This window comes from Erinaceus europaeus, chromosome 3 (genome assembly GCF_950295315.1).
Source record: "Erinaceus europaeus chromosome 3, mEriEur2.1, whole genome shotgun sequence".
In the NCBI taxonomy this organism is placed as follows: domain Eukaryota; kingdom Metazoa; phylum Chordata; class Mammalia; order Eulipotyphla; family Erinaceidae; genus Erinaceus; species Erinaceus europaeus.
Window position 1 is genome coordinate 47,959,236 of NC_080164.1, and position 22,092 is coordinate 47,981,327.

The 22,092-nt window shown below is 37.7% G+C and overlaps 1 protein-coding gene across 3 annotated transcripts in view; it reads right to left on the reverse strand.

The window, feature by feature from the left end:
* Window positions 1-22,092, reverse strand: part of APLF (aprataxin and PNKP like factor) — an 89,380-nt gene that overhangs the window by 44,187 nt on the left and 23,101 nt on the right. For 2 of the 3 annotated variants that reach the window (XM_007521262.3, XM_060187171.1), the window contains exons 3-6: window positions 15,301-15,473; window positions 9,051-9,198; window positions 6,612-6,744; window positions 1,435-1,622 (exon numbers count right to left, since the gene is read on the reverse strand). In XM_007521262.3, coding sequence (XP_007521324.2) covers window positions 1,435-1,622; window positions 6,612-6,744; window positions 9,051-9,198; window positions 15,301-15,473 — 642 coding nt within the window. The remainder of the gene's footprint in view (window positions 1-1,434; window positions 1,623-6,611; window positions 6,745-9,050; window positions 9,199-15,300; window positions 15,474-22,092) is intronic. The other variant, XM_060187172.1, reaches the window with a different exon arrangement.

The following is a 22,092-nucleotide window of genomic DNA, read 5'->3' on the forward strand; positions in this document are numbered from 1 at the left end:
TAAAAATTCCAACCTCCCAACTTTACTCTTTAACTTTGAATAATCATACATTCAACTGGTAGCAAGACATTTCTTCCTCAATATTCTATGCACTTCAAGCCCAAAAAGTCAAAATTGACATCTTTTCTTGTATTCTTTGCACTAATTATTGGTAGGAAAGTCTTTGAAGTGAAGAAATAGTTTTATATATACATTTATTATTATTATTATTATTATTATTATTATTTTGCCATTTTATAACCTTTGAGATTCTTTTTTGAAAGTCATGGCAAAGAATGAACCCTGGGCTTGTGCACACATGATACTACAGAGTTGCCTCCCTGTTGTGTGTGCAGTTCTAGGTTCAACCCCTGGCACACACATGTGATCACTGGGAGTGGCACCAGAGTAGTCCATGGATGATGGAATGACACTGTGGTGTCTCTCCCTTCCTCTCCCTCATTCTCTAAAAGATAAGGAACAGAAAATTAGACAGGGGAGGCTGCTCACTATGTTGTGCATGTGCAAGGACCTGGGTTCACTCCCTGTGTGTGGATTAAATAAATAAATAAAACACTAAAGCAAACACAGAAAAACACTCTTTTTTTCCTCTAAAACAAAACAACCCCCCCCCCCAAAAAAAAAACACACAATGAGAGCTGGCAAAATTGCTAGCTAGCTAGCAAGCCTGCTGTGTCATGTGCAAGACCCAGATTCAAATCTAGCCCCCCACAACACTGGAGGAACATCTGGTGCTCTAGTGTGTCTGTCTGTCTGTCTCTGTTGTTTCTGTCTCTACATGAAAAATACCAGGCAGGTGATGCTCTGATGATGACTGGAAAAAAAAAAAAGTATAAGTTCACAAACACTGTTCATTAACCCCTCATAATCCTAAAACAGGGAATGCCATCAGTTATTCTTCTCTTAGTACTTAAAGCAAGACCAATATAGTTAAGTGTAAAATAGAGGAAACCAGATTTTCAAAGTGGAGGGACGAGTGGCTAGGTGGTGGAGTACCCAGCTGAGCATACACACACCATATGCAGGTTCAAGCTCCCAGTCCTCACTTACGGAAGGTGAAGCTTCAGTGAGCAATGAATCAGTGCTTCAGGTATCTTTCTCTCCCTTGCCCCCTGCTCTCTCAATTTCTCTGTGTCCTATCAACAACAACAACAAAAAAAATTGAGATTTAAAAATTAGAAAAACAATTTCTTTTTTTAAAAAAGGAGGTACCAAATTATGACCAGTGTCAAATTGTGTGTGTGTGTTTTTACAGTCTGATAATGTCTAAATTAATTTTTTTTATTTTCTACCTCACAAATAGCATGAAACATTAATTTCAGTATAAAAAGCAGCTTTGATTTTAACTTGTATTGTATAGCATATAGTAAATTCCTATCTAGAACACTTAGCAGAGAAAAGAAACAATCACATGATAATTTTTTTTTAAATCACCTTGGATGAAATAATAGACTCTCCCTGGTCAGCATTTCTGCATTTCTTCCCTGGGTCTTGCTCTGCTGGTATGCTTTCTGAACTTCTGGCAGAAATTAATCGCTTTTTTCCTTGCAGTGTTATGTTTCCTGGTGGGGGTGTATCTTTGTAGGTTGCCTCTTTCCCACTTCCCTGAATTACATTATTATCTTAAGGAAAAATAAGAAAGTCATATCATACCTTCAAATGTTGATTTATATAAAAGAAAGACATATACACAGCTATTAAGAACAATGAACCCACCTTCTCTGACCCATCTTGGATGGAACTAGAAGGAATTATGTTAAGTGAGCTAAGTCAGAAAGATAAAGAGGAGTATGGGACGATCCCACTCATCAACAGAAGTTGAGAAAGAACAGAAAGGGAAACTAAAAGCAGGATTTGACTAAACCTAGAGTAGGCCACCAAAGTAAAAACCTGTGGTGAGGGGGAAGGTAGACATTCGGGTTCCTGGGGCGGCAGGGGGCGGGGAAAGGGGGGGTGTAGGTGGGATGGGACACAGTCTTTTGGTGGTGAGAATGGTGTTTATGTACACTCCTATTAAACTGTAGTCATATGAATCACTATTTAATTAATATGGGAGGGGAAAAACTGATTGTATGTCTCAAACTTTTTAAAGCACAGAGTCTTTTTAATACATAGTCTTAGATATGTTGACTCTCTCAAAAGTCTAGACCAGGGAGAACAGAAGCAACCAGTGGCACAGCTATATACAAGATGTTGGGTATTATACAGCAAATCCTAACAAAGGGACTTTACAAAGTTAACCCAATTACCAAATAATGTGATGATAACAATAACTATCTATTGTCTTCTTGAACCCTAAGACAGCAGGAACCTCACATTTCCACTATTGAGCCTATATTTTCCCCAGTCCTGGAACCTTAGGGTGGGGAGCACTTTCCTGCATGATTCTCTCAATTCATATCAAATAATATTGCATCCACCAATCACAACCTAATCAATGCAACGAGTGTCACCTCAGCATGCTTCACTTCAGACTGTATCCAGAGACCACTGGTGTGGAATGACAACCCTTCAGCTTCATTACTCGGGTGAGACCTTTCCTTTCATAGTATTCTCTAATTCCATTCCAGGTGGTCCACTTCCTAACAAAGTCCCAAAACCTAGGTATAGACCAGGTCCCCTGAGATAGAACCTATGTTCACATGTACCCATAAACTAGTGCAAAATATATACCTGAAAGCAAAAGTACACAAGAGTCTGCAGTGAGTACCCCCAACACTTCATCTGCACTATTCCAGCCTTTAGGTCCATAATTGTTACAACAATTTGTTTGGCTTTGTATGTTAACTCTCTTTTCAGCCACCAGGTTCCAGATGCCAGCATGATGCCAACCAGACTTCCTTGGACAGAGGACCCCACCAATGTGTCCTGGAGCTCCGCTTCCCCAGAGACCCACCCTACTAGGAAAAGAGAGAGGCAGACTGGGAGTATGGATTGACCAGTCAATGCCCATGTTTAGCGGGGAAGCAATTACAGAAGCCAGACCTTCCACCTTCTGAAACCCACAATGACCTTGGGTTCATACTCCCAGAGGGATAAAGAATAGGAAAGCTATCAGGGGAGGGGATAGGATGTAGAGATCTGGTGGTGGGAATTGTGTGGAGTTGTACCCCTCCTACCCTATGGTTTTGTTAATGTCTTCTTTTTTAAATAAATAAATAAGTTTAAAAGAAAAAAGAAAGACATAGGTAAGGAAGAAAAAAAAAAGGAAGAAAGGCTAGAAGGTAGAGCACAATAGGACAAGTAAAATTAAAGCTGCATTTATATTAATGCCAATTTGAAAATATTTACTGGAAATCTCAAAAAGATGGAGCCATCCAGGTCTATAAGCTAATGAAGACTTTATCCATTAGCTATTTCACATAACAGCATCAACAGAATAGGAATTATAATAACTCACAGAGTTGTTTGGGAGATTAAGTGAGATAAAAAAACAAACCATGTAATGGAGTAGCTGACATATGTTAGCTATCAATTTTTTTTTTAATTTTAGCTGAAAATCTCTAACGAAAAAATCTGACTTATACTCTCCTTCATTAAATAAAATTAATATTTTAAAAGGCTATACCAATCTGTACTTCCACCAAAATTGACTGATAGTAACATCCAAAAGGCACAACAGGTATTAATTAGTCAAATCATGGGAAATAATAAAAAGGTATACTTTACTATACTAAAAATTAATATAAATATAAATTAATAAGACACAGCTTCTGCCCAAATGGCAGTTTGCCATGGTTAACACATACATTTTGTTGGCACTGAACATTATCAGTTACTTATATTTCTATATTTGAATGAAAAATACGGTGTGTAATTGTTTTAATTTCTACTTTCCTGACAGCTGTTTTATACTGGTTATTTGTATCTATACTGTAATTTACAATATACAATGCCTATAATTGTACCAAACTTTATCGTTTTTAGTTACTAAGTAGACAAGTAAAAAATATTATTTTCTAAGAATTACATATAATATATATAATTTGTTTAGTCTGCCATTTCCTTTTAACTTTGTTTATGGTATATCTTGCACACAAATATTTTTTAATTTTTAATTTAGACAGATTGCTGAATTGTTTCCTTATAGTTGTAGCTTCTCAGAGGTTACACAGGCTTCTTTACTAAATGTGATTATATATGGTCCCTGGGTCACACTGATGGAGTAAACTGTTAATTGTATTTATATATTTTTTTCAAGTTTGGGAGCTACTCTCTGCCCTAATCCAGCTTTCTAGCCCTATTTTCATTTCTAACACCATATTCCTAGACAATACTTTTAATCCATCCCATGTTAGCTATCAAACTCAAGCAAAAATTACTAGTGATGGCCCCTTGGAACATACCTAAAATAGACTTCCTAGTCTCTTTCCACCCTAAGATCCCTATTCTCATCTGCTCTATTACTACTTTTTGGTTCCTGTTTATTAAACATTTTGTTCTGCTTTATATGTACCGCCTTCAACCACCAATTTGCAGATGCTACTATTATCCCATCCTGACTTCCCTGGGCAGAAGACCTCACCAATGTGTCCTGGAACCTCACTTCTCCAGAGACCTATCCCACTAGGGAAAGATAGAAACAGGCAGAGGATATGGATTGACCTACCAATGCCCATATCCAGCAGAGAAGCAATCACAGAAACCATATAATCCCCACTTTATGCACCCCATAAAGAATTTTGGTTCATACTCCCCAGAAGGGGAGAAATGTTAGGGGAAGATGACCAGAGGGCTCTGAATTCCAACTCCATTAGGACCCTGAGAGAGAAAAGGATAAAAGGAAGGACATTCAGAAGTAGTAATAGATTTAGGTGTGACTTAGGAAGAGAAGGCAAGGCCAAAGAAAAAATGGTAAAATATCTATAAATATAGACAGTTACAGAAATAATAGTCGACCCACATCTGTGATGTAATTTTGCCAAACAAAGCTCATGAAAGTTTTGGACAAAACTTCCTCTGGACAAAATATTTTTAAACTATCTGGAGGCATTGAAAGGTGGACAAAAATTCATACCTGAAAAAGCATCTAGCCCTGTAAAATTAACTTCCAACTTATTTGAAGATAATTTAATTTACCTACCAGGTCAAATTAATTGCCTACTGAGAAAAATATTCAGAAGAATATAAAATCCAAAATCTCTATGATATAATATCTATAACATCCAGTAGGAAGCTGCAAAACATGAGCATTTAAAAGGGAAATGTATCCCACAGAAAAGTTAATAGAAACTAAACCTGACTGAAAAGTTGCAAATGAATTATTGATTAAATAAGACAATGTAGTAAATATTTATCCATTTTTTAAAATGTATTCACTTATTTAATCTTTAATGGAGATATTCAGTTGATGATATCAATCACTGTGGTATCTGCCATGATAGGCCAATGTACTAGGATAGATCATCTCTTCTTTGAATCCTCCAACACCTTAATACTGTATGCCTAGCGCACGCGTGTGTGTGTGTGTGTGTGTGTGTGTGTGTGTGTGTGTGTGTGTGTGTAACATTTCACAGTTTTCCACATAGCAGTTCAACCCCCTCTAGATCATCCTCTGCCATCATGTTCTAGGACCTACACCCTCTCCCACACCCCAGAGTCTTTTACTTTGGTGCAATACACCAACTCCAGTCCAAGTACTGCTTAGTGTTTTCCATTTTGATCTTGCTTTTCAACTTCTATGAGTGAGCACTTTTCAATTTAATTAATTTAGTAGGTCCTTATTATGATGGCCCGTTTAGCTTAGACATAACACCACCAAATTATTGTTTGCAAATCTGTATTAATATGCTAAGTATAGCAAATTAAGAAAAATGATACATCGTGGAGATGGCACAGTGAATAAAGCTTTGGACCTTCAAACATGAGATATCTAGCATTCCATGTAGTGGAGTTATGTTCCAGTTCTCTCTCTCCCTCTCTCATTAAGAAATAAATCAATAAATAAATAAAATCAAAAGAAGAAAAATGGCTCTTGTTGCATCAAAAATCAATCAGTAGAATCAGGGCTGATAAAAGACATAAAAAGGGACCAGTAGGTGGCACAAGAGTAAAGCACACACTTGACTATATGTAAGGGTGCAGGTTCAAGCCCCCAGACCTTACCTGCAGGGTGAAGCTTCACAGGCAGTGAAGCAGTGCTGCAAGTATATGTCTCTTTCTATCTCCCTCCCCTCTCAATTTCTCTCTCTCTATCAAGAAAAGAAAAAAGAAAAGATGATCACTGGCAGTAGTGTAGTCTTTGTGTAGGCATGAAGCCTCAGCATGAATCCTGGTGGCAATTAAAATAATAAATTAATTAACAAACAGCATAAGAAACAGCTCATGATTTAAATTAGACTCCATGTGGACATCTAAAAAATATTATACTTACACACTGACATGATACTATTCCATCTATTCAGAAAAACGTCTAATTTATGCTAGATGTTTTCTTCAAAGAAAGGTCTACCTCTGTGGGGAAGATAGCATAATGTGATACAAAGAGACTCACGACTGAAACTCCAAAGTCCAAGGTTCAAGCCTTCAAACCACCATAAGCCAAGGCTGAGCAGTGTTCTGCGGAAGAGAGAGGGAAGGAGAAAGGGAGGGAGGGAGGGAAGAAAACCTACCTCCACTGATGATTGATGCTGAATAAGTTTGGCCACTTGAATTTTCTGTTAACATCCATGCTGGAAGAATTCTTTTCCTCTGGGTAGGATTTGACTGCTGTTTACTGAATTCTCTACATTCACCTAAGGAAAACTAAAAAGGCATCTACATATTAATTACTAAGAATAATCATGCCTTAAATGAGTTGTGAAGTTATTTTTTCAGAAAAAATGCCAGCAAGTCTATCTGCAACCATGAATCTAGTTAATCAAATTACTCAAAGAACAGAATTTAGTTACTTTAAAAACAGCAGTGTTAGAACAGGGTGAGGCAGTGGTGCACATGGTACAGTACACAATGCTACAATGCACAAGGATCCAGGTTCAAGCCTCTATTCCCACCTGCTGGGGGGAAGCTTCATAAACAGTGAAGTGGTGCTACAGGTTTCTCTCTCTCTCCCTCTTTCTTTCCCCTTTCTTCTCAAGTTCTCTGTTTCTATCCAAAATGAACAATTAGGTTTTAAAAAGACAATGTTTGGTAGGGTATTTAGTGCCATTGGTAGTGCAATATACCCTCATGCCTGAGGCACAGAGGCTCCAGGTTCTATTCTCGGCACTACCAAAGCCAGACTGAGCAAGAGCTCCAGTAAAAAAAAAGCAAATAACAATTAAAGCAATATTGCCATAATAGCCAAGCGGTATGTCTAATTTCGTTGCCTTTTCTCTCCTCAAAATAAACAACATGTTATAGATAAGAAATGAACTGATAATAAAGTGGGGGGACACCTGGCCAGCTTTACATAAGACCCAAGTGTGAGCTGGAAAAGGCAAGAGACTGGCTCACTGAATAATGGCTCCTGTGCTAAATATGAATAGATCTGGGCCCCAGGTAAGATCGACATGGTAAAAAGTTAATTGTACTTATATATTTTCTTCAAGTTTGGGAGTTACTCTCTTCCCTGATTCAGCTTTCTAGTCTTATTCTCAACTCTAACATCATCTTCCCAATATTTTCAGTCTCCCTAAAGGTTAGCTATTAAGCTTAAGCAAAAATTACCATAGTCATGGACCCCTAGGAACATATCTAAAATAGACTTCCTAGCTTCTATCCACCCTAAAATCCCTTATTCCCATTTGCTATATTCCTACTTTATGGTCCATGTTTATTACACATATTGTCCTGCTTTCTATCTTACTGCCTTTCAGCCACCAAGTTGCAGATGCTACAATGATTCCATCCTAACCACCCTGGGCAGATGACCTCACTAATGTGTCCCGGAACCTCACCTCCCCAGAGCCCTACTAGGGACAAATAGAAACAGGCTGGGAGTATGGATTGACTTTCCAACACCCATGTCCAGCAGAGAAGCAATTACAAAAACCAGAACTCTAACTTCTGTATCCCAAAAAGGATTTTGGTCCATATTCCCAAAGGAGTAAATGTTAAGGAAAGATGACCAAAAGGCTCTGGACTCCAATTCCATCAAGAGCCAGAGAGGAAGAAAAAATAAAAACAGAAAGGACTCAGAAGTAATAGGTGTGACTTAAAAAGAGAAAGTATAACCATAGAAAAAAAGGGGCAAATCTACCCCATTAGGGAAAGACAGAGACAGGCTGTGGGTATAGATTGACCTGTCAATGTCCAGCAGAGAAGCAGTTACACAAGCCAGACCTCCCACCTTCAGCACCACACAAAGATCTTTTGTCCATAATCCCGGAGGATAAAGAATAGAGAACCTTCCATGGAGAGGATCGGATATGACACTCTGGTGTGGGAATTGTATGGAACTGTACCCCTCTTATCCCAAAATCTTGTCAATCATTATTAAGTCACTAATTTAAAAAATAAGTTGAAATATAAGAAAAAACAAAGCAGAACTTGGACTGGTTTGGTGTATTGGGGTGGAGAGTGGGGGGTTCAGGTCCTGGAACATGATAGCAGGCGAGGACCTAAAGGAGGTTGAATTGTTATGTGAAAAACTGAGAAATGTTACACATGTACTAACTACTGTATTTTACTCTTGACTGTAAGCCATTAAACTCCAATAAAGAAAAATAGGCAAATATATATAAATATATATAGTTAAAGAAATAACAGTCAACCCATATCTGTCATCTTGGAAGAACTACTACAGTTTCCAGGGGAGGGGATAAAAACAGAACTCTGGTGGTGGGAAAGGTATGGAATTAAACTCCTGTTATCTTACAATTTTGTAAATCAATATTTAGTCACTAGTAAAAAAATTTTAAAAAGCAGGTTTGAGTCCAAAGGACACCACATGGAAGCACTATAGCACTGAAGGAAGTTTGGTACTGTGGTATCTCTCTACCTCTCTCCCTTTCTCTTCCTCCTCATCCTTTTTTACGACCTCTCCCTTTCTCTGTCTGAAAAAAAAACTTAGTCCAGAAGACTGAAGCCCTCACAGTGACAAAAATGTACAAATAAGTAAGACTTCTCACCACACAATTAGGAGTAGAAGTCTGAGTCTTTGTCATGGCTAATCTTCTTTCCAGCTGTGAAGTACCAGTTACCACATCAGGTAAGTTCATCAAGGAAGATACTGGTGTTTCATTCAGTGTACTATCTTCATCAAACATTTGGCTGTTTCTATAAAATAAAAATAATAATTTAAATTAATCATTTAAATATAAAACACTTATTGTCTATCATCTTTTTCTTTGCAAATATGTCTCTCAAATACATCTATTGCACTGTGTTCCTTTTTTTTTTTTCCAGATTTACCAAGCTAAAAAACTAGAATAAACCGTTTGGGTTACAATATTTTCAACTTACACTTACTTTATCATGACAAAATATATCAATCGCTCCAAAGTATGGGCCTAGAAAACACAGCTAGTTATGACATAGACACTAGTATCTCTCAAGACTTAAAAGTTATTTACTTATTCAGTATTTTTCTAGACAGACCACAGAAGCTTCTGATGAGCAGCCAGCTTCTAAAAAGAAAATGCAGACTGCAAGGGGGTGATAGTGCAGCGGGTTAAGCACACATGGTACAAAGCACAAGGACCAGCATTAAGAATCCTAGTTCGAGCCCCCAGCTCCCCATCTGCAGGGGGGCTGCTTCACAAGTGGTGAAGCAGGTCTGAAGGTGTCTATCTTTCTCTTCCCCTCTCTGTCTTCCCCTCCTCTCTTGATTTCTCTCTGTCCTATCCAACAACAATGACAGCAATAACAACAACAATAACAACAACAGCAAGGATAAACAACAAGGGCAACAAAAGGGAAAAAAATAGCTTCCAAGGGCAGTGTATTAGTAGTGCAGGCACCAAACCCCAGCAATAACCCTGTAGCTTCAAATAGAGCTAACCTTATCAAAGTAAGGACTACAAAAGCTGAATAAGGGCAAGAGACTGGCATATTTTTATGATGACACTTTAGTCACTATCAGGTCACCCCATCAGCTGGGGCCCTAGTCAGGGAGTCCTGAGAATCCCAAACAGACATGATAGGCCTAGATCTTGAACAGATCCCTCTCTCCATTGTTACTGGTCATCTCTATCAGGAACAACACAACAGACCCCTTTGTGGACCCCTATAGGACATTGCCCTCAATTTGGATCAACAACAGTAGAGAATGTTCCATCCTCCGAAGGGAGGATGGACAACATACTCTATCTTCTACCTGAGGAAGAAGGGTTCTGAAATTGGGGAAGCTTGGAACGTTCCTACTCATGACCACAGAATGTGAACTCATCTAAAATGATGCAGAGGTCACATAGGCTCCTAAGCTGAATATGGGCCCCAGATCAGATCAAATCAATGGGGTTTACAGCCAACAATATTTATACACCTTTCCCATACTTGGGAGCTACTCTCTTCCCTGATCCAGCTTTCTGGTCCTTTTTCCAGCCATGACATCATCTCCCCAGATAATAACTTAGATCCACCTGCATATCAGATGTCAGGCCCAGGGGAAAAAAAAAAAAAAAAAACTAATATAGCCATGGGATCTTTGGAATATAACTAAAATAGGCCTATTAACTATCTACAAAATGGAAACACACCACCCCCAATCTTCATCTGCACAATTCCAGCCTTTAGGTTCATGATTAGACAACAATGTGTTTGGCTTTATATGTTAATTCCTTTTTCAGCCACCAGGTTCTGGATGCTAACATGATGCCAACCGGACCTCCCTGGGCAGATTGACCCCACCAATGGGTCCTGGAGCCCGCTTCCCCAGAGTCCTGCCCCACTAGGGAAAGAGAGAGGCTGGGAGTATGGATCTTATGGATCAACCTGCAAATGCCTATGTTCAGTGGGGAAGCAATTACAGAAGCCAGACCTTCCACCTTCTGCATCCCATAATGATCCTGGGTCCATGTTCCCACAGGGATAAAGAATAGGAAAGCTATCAGGGGAGGGGATGGGATACAGAGTTTTGGTGGTGGAAACTGTGTGGAGTTGTACCCCTCCTATCCTATAGTTTTGTCAGTGTTTCCATTTTATAAATAAATTTCATTTTAAAAGTAGAAAAAAAGATAACCCTGGAGGCAAAAAAAAGAACATCAGCTAAGTATGTTAAGCACATCAAGAAAAAAGAAAATCCCAATGTCAACTTTGCACATAGCTGCTACTAGGGTTCTGGCTAGTAAAGTCATTATGGAATCTTCACAAATTAGTAGTAACACTGAAAACTAGATATTCTGGAACATACACAGTCACACATTAACATACTAACAGAACCGGTTACCTCCTACTTGCTGAGAAGTGTGGTAAACAACCCAAAGCTGAACTCATCAAAATGATCCAACTAATTTTTATTTTTGAGAAATTAAAACTGGAAATGCAAATACCAGTCAGGGATAAAAATCAATGAACTAATGATACACACACGTCATGCGTGAACTTCAAAGGCATTTTGCTAAGTGAAAGAACCCAGACATAAAAGGCTATATATCATATAATTCTATTTATATGATGTTCTGAAGAGATACAGCTATAGGGACATAAAGCCGTAGTTACCAAGGGCTGGAAGTGAAGGCAGAAGGCGGATTATAAAGGGGCACAAGGAAATTTGTTGGAGAAATGGCAGTAAGTGTTCTACATTTCACTGTGATGACACTGACATGACTGTAAACACTTATCAAAATAAATTGAATTTAACATTTAAAAGGAATCAATTTTACTGCTTATAAATTTTTACCCAATAAAAAGTAATTTTTAAAAATTGAAGAAGATGAAAGATTTTAGATAAAAGATTCTCTTAGAAAAGAATGAATAATGACCTGAAAGGTGGCACAGTGGATGATACCGGACTCTCAAGCATGAGATCTTGAGTTCAGGCTCAAGTATTATATATGCCAGGGTGATGCTCTGGTTCTCTCCCTCATGTTAGTAAGCAAGACAGAGAGAGAGAGAGATTCGAAGCAGTCTTTCACTACTTGTGCAGATGAGGACCAGGGCCTTAAACCTGTGTCCTTGAAATTGTAACATATATGCTCAACCAGATGCAGCACTGCCCAGCTCCAGTTCCTCTCTCCTCTATCTTTTCTTCCTCACTCAATTTCTCTCTGTCCTATCAAATAAATAAACAAAAATAAATTAGTTCTAAATAATAAGAATAGCTTGTTTTCACATTTTAGTATTTCTCATACAGGAAAAATCTACTTGAAAAACACATTTGGGCATTGTATGGGACAGTGCAGCAAGTGGGTTACCTGGTTTCAAGCCCGGGTATTGTATGTCTCAGAGTGATGCTCTGATTCTTTCCCATCTGTCACTTCAACTGCAATCAATCAATCAATCAATCAATCAATCTCCCTCTCATAAATTAGTAAATGAATCTTTTGAGAAAACATAGACTCCAAAGGCAAAAAAAATAATTTACTTAGATCAAATTATTGTGCAGCGCCACAATTTTTGCTCATTCTAAATATTCTTAAAATAGCTTGCACTTGTCAAGCACTGTGGGAATCCAGTCTAATCTCTGAAATCACTCTCCCAGCACCATGATCAGATCCATTTTAATCATAGGATACAGGTGTGCTTCCAGTTTGTGACATTTTTGTTTTCTGAATGTTGAACTTGAAAAATATTGAGACATGCAAGAGTAATGAATTCATAGTACTATACGAATATTATAATATTCATTAGCAATATTATTTATTAGGTTTCTAGTTTATTTTTTTATTCTGGAATAAATTCAAAACTAGTATACATGGTCATGGCCCTTAAAGATCTTTTCTAAACTTTATCACTAGTGATTTAATTGTGGTTTAAAAAATTATAAGTTTTCAAGATTCCAGTTTCACACTCGTATATGACAATGTAAGCCATCCTATCCATCACCCAAGTTCTTCGATCCAACCCACTAAATGACCACCACAGTTCTCACAAAATGTAGGAGACAACATGATTACTATTTTTTTCTAGTTCACTTACTTTAGTTACTATGTTGTACATATGAGCAAAGCCATCCAGTAATTGTCTTTCACCTCATTTATTTCACTTACTATAATCACCTCCAGTTCCTTCCATTCTGCCCCAAATGACATTAACATTTACCAAGAAAAAAAAAAAGCTAACAAAATTCAATCCCAAACAAAATTCTATGTAGCACTCAAGTTTCAAACAGGTCAAAGTACAGAACAGACTCCTGCATCTTTGGATAGAAACACTATCACTGTGATACAGATGTATTTTTATTTATCTGCAAATACTTCCATGAGCAATCATCTATCACAGGATTTATAACAGTGTTTCCAGAATTTGTTAAGTAATAAAGTAAAAGCTTGGAAATGTATCTAAATACAGGACGGAAAGATAACAGTTATTCTTCTCTTTAACAATTGGTTTGCTGAGACATAATTCACATGACCATAAAGTTTATCCTACTGAAGTATAAAATTCAACGGTCTTTAGTGTATTCACAAAGTTGTGCACCCACCATCAATATCTAATTTAGAGCATATTTATTATGCCAAAAGCATGTAAGCTTTAGAAATAGCTTGTCATTCCCTTTCCTCCACCCTCTAGCAAATACTAATCCAGCTTTGTTTTGATGGCTTTATATTTTCTGGACATTTCATGTAAATAGAACCATACAAACTTTTCTGTGAAGAAATAGTTTTAATACTTTTGGGGACAGAACTATGAATGGAACTACTGGGCCGTGTGTAAATTTATCTTTAACATTTTAAGAAACAGCCAGAATATATTCCAAAAGGACAATAACACTTTACTACCCTATAAGCTATACAAGAGAAATATAATTTTCCTGTCTCCTCATGACCAAACATTATTATCTTTTACTAATGATGTCATAAAACTATGAAGTGTTATCTCATTGTTGCTTTGATTTGCATTTTACTAATTAATCATGTGGAACATCTTTTCACATGCTTATTGGCTCAGATAATTTCACTTTTGTATGGAATATAAAAAAACAGAGCTAATAGGGGAAAAACTCCAACAAATCCTTGGATGCTGACAATAGAACTAAGGTTTCTTTTTTATATTTTTTCCTTTATTGAGGTGATTAATGGTTTGTGGTCAAACAGAAAGGGGAAACACAAAGTAGACTTTGGACTATATTTGTTATATTGCGTTTTGCATCAAAGTAAAGGACTCCGGGGGAGAGGGGTTTCAGGTCTTCATACATGACAGTGGAGGAGGAGCTAGGCGTGAGGTTAGTGTTATGTAGAAAATAGAAATGTTATCCATGTAGCAACAACTGTATTTACTGTTGACTATAAACTATTAATCCCCCCAATAAAAAAGTTTTTTAAAAAAATACTTTAACCAACAAAGGCTAAAGAGGTGTTACTTGCATATTAAACAGAAAAAACTGAATATCACTGAACAATAAACATCTATATCAATGTCTGTCCACCCACCTAGAGGCTACATTCCCAGTCTTCCTTGTCATTTAGCACAGCCATATGTCTAGTGTTTCCCCCTCACAGGGATATAATGGAAAAGATACATGTAAGACACTTATCCTGGATCCACTTCTTTGTTTTCTTTCCATCAGACGGAAATACAAATAATGATGCTAGTTTGGAAACAACATATTTAGGATGAGCATCTCCATTAGCTGAAGTATACCAGTTACTTCATGAAAGAAAGTGTACCTGCAGCTCTAGACTATTATGTAACAGAAAAAAAAAAGTCTATCTTGTTTATCTCTAGCAGTTGAATTGTTTTGGTTTTTTGTTTGGTTGCTTATACAACTTAACTTTTTTATTTTAATATAAGTCAACAGACTACAATATTAGTCAATCTGCCACCTATTTCTATAACTACTGCATTACTGTAATTGCCATGTTTATCTGCTTATATATTGCCTACAGTTGCTTCTGTGCTACAAGAGCAGATTTGAGTTATTACAACATGCTTGCAAAATCTTGAGCACCAAAATAAGAAGTTACTACCTTGGAAAAATTTTAAAAGACTTTAAAATAGGTAATCAGTTTCAAATGAAGTGTCTCCGTTACCATTAGATAGAAAATACATTATGAAAGAAATGGCAGAAGATACTACATATAAAAGCAGTCACAAAGGAGGTATAATTTTCCAAGGTCAAATGTTTTCTAGAAACACATAAACATATATACCCCACATAAGTCCTATATCCCTACTACAGCATAACTGTAGAATTGTTTATACTAAAGCATTTGTTGCTGGCTGAAGATTTATATTACATATGCCATTAATTAATCTCACTTCATCAAGTGATCTTACCTTAACGTACATTCCAACTCCACTTCAGGGTGTGTAGAGTAAACACGGAAAATGTATTTGTCAGGTGACAAAGAAAAACTATCTCCTGGCTTCAACCAGTGCCACAGATCTGTTCTCAATGGTAAGAGCTGGCTCTTCTCAGAAGATTGGTAAAAACATGGATTTGTGTGTATCTAACAACAACAACAAAAGGGATGCAGCTTTTAACTATTATTTTCTAAAATTCAAAATTATGACAAAATATAGTTAAATATAAAATAATTTTATTGTAGTATCAAGAAAATTTAACTCTAAAGTTAGATATAAAATCTAAGAAATCTGGGATTTACAGGTATCATAATTATATATAGCTATATATAATTTAATCATATACAGGAAGAAAAAAAAGCTCTATCTCCTATTTCTCTACAAACCAAAGAAAATAGAAAAGTTGTCAATTAACTAACTAAAATATACTTTTATTTTACTTTTTCTAGAGACAGCAGAAACCTCCTCAGTATAGCAAGTTAACTGCCACACTGGAACTAGACATTTGCAAAACAGGTCTAGTTTTTCTAGTTATATTTCATTAAAGTATCTTAAACTACAGATATCCTTATAATTCAGAACCTTTTCTGAATCAGTTAAATACCTGTAGCACACATATTGACTTTTTAGAAAGTGTACTGACCAAATAGTATTGAATTTTCATCTAATGAAAATTTAAAAGAGAGACTATGTGGAGCTGGTAGTAGCACACTCACCTAAACACACATGGCACAATGCCCAAGAGCCAGATACAAGTCCCCAGTTCACACCTGCAGGAGGGGCAGCTTCACAAGAGGTAAAATAGTGCTACAGGTGTTCCTCTCTCTCCCACTCTAGACCCCCCTCCCCTCTCAGTTGTTCTCTGTCCTATCAAATATAAGAAAAGTAAAATAGGAGGAGTTGAGTGGTAGCGCAGTGGGTTAAGCACACATGGCGTGAAGCGCAAGAACCAGTGTAAGGATCCCAGATCAAGCCCCCGGCTCCCCAACTGCAGGATAGTCACTTCATAGGCGGTGAAGCAGGTCTGCAGGTGTCTATCTTTCTCTCCCCCCTCTGTCTTCCCCTCCTCTCTCCATTTCTCTCTGTCCTATCTAACATCGAGGACGTCAATAACAACAATAACTAGAACAACAATGAAAAACAGGGCAACAAAAGGGAAAATATTTTTTTAATTAAAAAAGAAAAGTAAAATAAAGCATTAAAAACTTAAAAGATAAGCTATTAGGAATTTGATTACCATTTAGTATGTAATTTTACATACTATTCACAAGACTGCTTAAGAATGGAGAAGCAGTATTATGCAGTATTGGATTGTTTAAAAAGTTATGTAATCACTACACTGTTATTAAGAACAATGAACCCACCTTCTCTGACCCATCTTGGATGGAGCTAGAAGGAATTATGTTAAGTGAGCTAAGTCAGAAAGATAAAGATGAGTATGGGATGATCCCACACAAGTTGAGAAAGAAGAACAGAAAGGGAAACTAAAAGCAGGATTTGACTAAATTTGGAGTAGGGCATGAAAGTAACAATCCTGGATTGAGGATGAAGTGGATGTTCAGCTTCATGGGCTTGGGGTAGGGTGATGGGGGAGGGAAGCAGCAGATGGGAAGGGACACAATCTTTTGGTGGTGGGAATGGTGTTTATGTACACTCCTATTAATTTGTAGTCATATAAATCACTATTTAATTAATATGAGAGGAGAAAACTGATTGAATGTCTCAAACTTTTTAAAGTAGACTGAGTCTTTTTAATACAAAAACTTGAGTCTTTGACATGTTGACTCTCTTAAAAGCTTAGACCAGGGAGAACAGAAGCAACCAGTGGCACAGCTATATACAAATAATGTCAAAGGACATAAATTATGGTGATGTTGTGTATGATACAGCAAATCCTAACAAAAGGATATTTCAAAGTTAACCCAACTGCCAAATGATGTGATTATAGCAGTAACTATCTATTACCTTCTTAAACCCTAAGACAGCAGGAACCTCCCACTTTCTCTGTAGAGCCTATATTTCCCCCAGTCCTGGAACCTTAGGGTGGGGCCCACTTTCCTACATGCTTCTCTCAATTCATACCAAATGATATTGCATCTGCCGATCCCAACCTAATCAATGCAACAAGTATCACCTCAGCATGCTTCACTTCAGACTGTGTCCAGAGACATCAGGCATAGAACGCCAATCCTTCACCCTCATTACTTGGGTGAGACCTTTCCTTTCATAGTATTCTCTAATTCCATTCCAGGAGGTTCACTTCCTAACAAAGTCCCAAAACCTAGATATAGACCAGGTGCCGTGAGATAGAGCATATGTTTGCATGTATCCATAAATTAGGGCAAAATATATACCTAAAAGCAAAAGAACGCAATAGTCTGTAGTGAGTCAGTGCTGGGGCTCACACAGGGTGACTCTCAGCCAGGAAGGTAAACTACTGGTTCTCCTTCACTAGCTCGAGGACTCAACGATATAGACAAGAGACACCGGGGAGAATTGGAACACTCTCATTTATTTGGGGGTGGGCTTGGGTTTAAATAGGGATGCAGACAAATAACATTTTTCAAATACATCAGAAATTACAGGTTTCTTAAAGGTCAGCTTGCCCCTATGGTAGGGGGCTGGTATGACAAGAACTGATGCGATACATAAAGGTCAAGACAATTATTCTCCATGATGCAAACAGGTTAATTATCTAAGGCATTTGAGACAAGCACAGGGGTTTAACCAGCAGGGTGAGATAGAGAGAAGATAAACAAACTTGATGTAAATCAAAGATATCAAAGTCTATACGGAAATAGTGTTTTGGGGGCTTCACTGACTGATGTCAGGGAGGTGTTTGATGGAGTATGTTCTCTTTAGTGATCAAAAATGAGGTGGTTGTGTGAACTCTGGGTGACTATGTGAACTTTGAATGAACCTTAAAGCAGGCAGCCATGTGGCCTTCAGTTAGCGGGGAGAAACAGTGAGATCTCTGTGGGCTTGAGAGTCTGATAAGGAGAAACTGAGTCTGAGAGACTGTTTTTCCCTTTGCTCATCTCTGTGAGAGAGGCTAACAAGGGGGTGTCTTTCCCAGACCTCCATCCAGGGATGGGGGAAGTTTTCCCTAAACTCTACCAAGCTTACACATAATCCCACAAGTCAGTATCAAGTTCATAATGAAATAGTGTCTACTTAGACTTAGATACCCTCCTCACCTACTTCCTATTACAGTTCTCTTACTCACTCCAAACCGAACCTTAGCAAAGCAAGGACTACAAAAGCTGAATAAGGGCAAGAGGCTGGCATACTTTAATGATGATGCTTTAGTCACTATCAGGTCACCCCATCAGCTGGGGCCCTATCCAGCGAGTCCTGAGATTCCCAAACAGACATGATGGGCCTAGACCTCAAATAAATCCCTCTCAACATTGTTACTGGTCATCTCTATCAGGAACAACAAAATAAACCCCTTTGTGGGCCCCCATAAGACCTTGCCCTCAACTTGGATCAACAATGGTAGAGAATGTTCCATCCTCTGAAGGAAGGATGGACAACATACTCTATGCTACACCTGAGGAAGATAGGTCAACACTGGGGCAGCCTGGAATGTTCCTACTCAGGACCACAGAATGTGAGCTCAGATCTAAAGGGATGCAGAGGGCACATAGGCTCCTAAGCTGAATATGGGCCCCAGATCACATAAAATCGATGGGGTTTACAGTCAGCAATATTTATACCCCTTTCCCATATTAGGGAGCTATTCTCTTCCCTGATCCAGCTTTCTGGTCCTTCTGCCAACCGTGACATCACCTCCCCAGACAATAATTAGGATCCACCTGCATATCAGGTTTCAGGTTCAGGCAAAAACAAACAAACAAACAAACAAAAAACACTAGTATAGCCACAGGCCCTTTGGAATATAACTAAAATATGTGTACTAGCTATCTACAAAATGGAGGACCCCCCCCCCAACTCTTCATCTGCACTATTCCAGCCTTTAGGTCCATAACTGGTCAACAATTTGTTTGGTTTTGTATGTTAACTCTCTTTTCAACCACCAGGTTCCAGATGCTAGCATGATGCCAACCAGACTTCCCTGGACAGACAACTTCACCAATGTGTCCTGAAGCTCTGCTTCCCCAGAGCTCTTCCCCACTAGGAAAAGAGAGAGGCAGGAAGGGAGTATGGATCGACCTGTTAACACCATGTTCAGCTGGGAAGCAATTACAGAAGCCAGACCTTCCACCTTCTGCATCCCACAATGACCTTGGGTCCAGATCCAATGCCCAGCATATTATTAGCCAAGGCTGAGCAGTGCTCTGGTTTTTCTTTGTTTCTTTCCCTGTGTTTCATTCTCATTAAAATAAGTAAAATATTATAATTTAAAATTTTGCTATATACATATTTGTGGATGGATGGATGGATATATATATATATATATACATATACATATACATATACATATATATATATATTCCCTTGATCATTCAAAATACCTCCAGAGTAAGATTTTATTAAAATGGAATAAAAGTATTAGTAACTATGAATTCACCCTATGATATACCACCCACTGGTGATGAAGTCATTTAATTGAATATTAACACTTCCTCTTGATACTGCATTCTCTTCCCACTGATAGCAGGATGTAGAATAAATGGCTCACAGAAATAGCCAACATCATCTTCTCAAGAATTAACATAATCTCATGTAATATTTCCCAGAAATGCTGAGAGCCTTTTTAAATGGAAATACTAGAGAAAAAAATTATCCCCATTTAAAAAAAAAAAAACTGTAATTGTCCTAAACATATTCATCTTTGTTAAGACTATTTTTCCATTTGCTAGTAGGTGTGATTTCCAATTTGAAACAGAAAAATGTTTAATAATTAAACATAATTTGGGAATAGCAAGGCTAGGTAGCAATGATTATGCAAAGAAACTTTCATGTCTGAGGATCTGAAATCCCAGGTTCAATCCCCTGCACCACCATAAACCACAGTTGGTAAGTGTTCTGGTTTAAAAAAATGATTTAGGTAATCATGACTCCTAACATAATTTGGGAATATATGTATAGAATACAGGAGGAATAATTACAGCAAAATATTTGTTATATTTATTTACAGATACACAAGGTATTCTTATAATAACATAAAAAACAGAGCACCACATCATCATTTGATGTAGTCCCAGGGATTAAAGTCTAGTGCTTATATGCCCACTGCTGAGCCATCTTCTCAGCCCTTACAAAGATTTTTCTCAACATCTTATTTCAACTATATATATAAACTTATTTTCACAGATCAATCTGTGATTGATGGACAGCTAGAGTCCTGATATTTGAATTTATCATATCTCTGATTTTCTTTGTGGTCCTATCACTTATAATTATGACTGAGAAGATAGTTTATTTTGTATAATACAAAAATTATAGAAATGGACCATATTACCTATATCCTTCAATGCTGCTTATATCACTGAGTTATGCTTCCTGATTTTAATCCACATTTAGTCGTGCTTTCACTGTAATTTATCTTCATTGTTGTAACATCTTTCATTAATATCTGTAGAAATAGCTCTAGATAGGACACCTACCTTTCCATGAACTAATCCTGTACTCAAGCCTCAGCAAACTACTTGAGGAATATTACAGTAGCCCTGGCAGAAGTTAACAGTGCTGTGGTGTCACTCCCTATCTGTCCCTGTGTCTCCATCTAAATGAAAAGACCTGGCCCAGAGTCATAAAATCATGTATCCATGAGGCCTTGACAAGTAAAATATATATACATATATGTGTTTCACTAAATAAAAAGTATCAATATAGCCTGATTGTTTCTGTATTGATGAAAATCTGTTATTTCAGGTTTTTGTTATTACATAGGCAATTCTGTTATTTATGTCCTGGCACATATCTCTTGACGTGTATGTTTGAGATCTGGCTTGCACAAATGTTTCTCTTCATAGTGCACAGGGCCCCCAACCATGAGACAACAATTAGCTTAGAAATTATTAATTTTCCCAATCAAGTGATTTTAAAGAAATCAGTCCCATGTAATTTTAATTATCAGATGGGTTTCTTCTTTGTACTGAGTAAAGTAAGAATATAAAAAGGAGAGAACTACTTTAGGAACCAACCAAATCACCAGTGAGTGCAAACACGTGTGGCTCATGGACAGCGAGGAGCCTAATGAGAGATTCCCAGGGCTAAAGTCCATATCTACTCCCAAACTGCTGGTAACAATCTGGCAGTTTATTAGGTGAGGCTCCACCTCCAGTTTGTTTTACCAACAAAAAGACTGCTGAAGGGAGGAGAGGACTCTCCAAAGGCTCACCAAATGCAACTGTTGAGTCTCCTTTGCTACTGCCCCTCGGAGGCTGGAGCAGCAGCCAGAAGGCCCCGTGCTGACATAGAACAGCATAGAACAGAAGAATATCTACACCTCAGAAGGTTAGAGGTGGGGCTGTATAGTGGAAGCCTTTCCACATTGTTCTCCTGATGAATTGGGGAGATATGGTGAATAACTGCCACAGAACCCACAGAGTATAAATGGGACTTCTTTAGAAACTCACAGGGCCAAGTAGTACAAGACAGAGGACCTACTTGGGGTTGTATTGTTATGTGGAAAACTGAGAAATGTTATGAATGTACAGACTGCTGTGTTTACTGTCGAATATAAAACATTAACCCCTCCCAATAAAGGGAAAAATAAATTTAAAAAGAATGAAAAAAGAGGGAGTCAGCGGTAGCACAACGGGTTAAGCGCACATGGTGCAAAGCACAAGGACC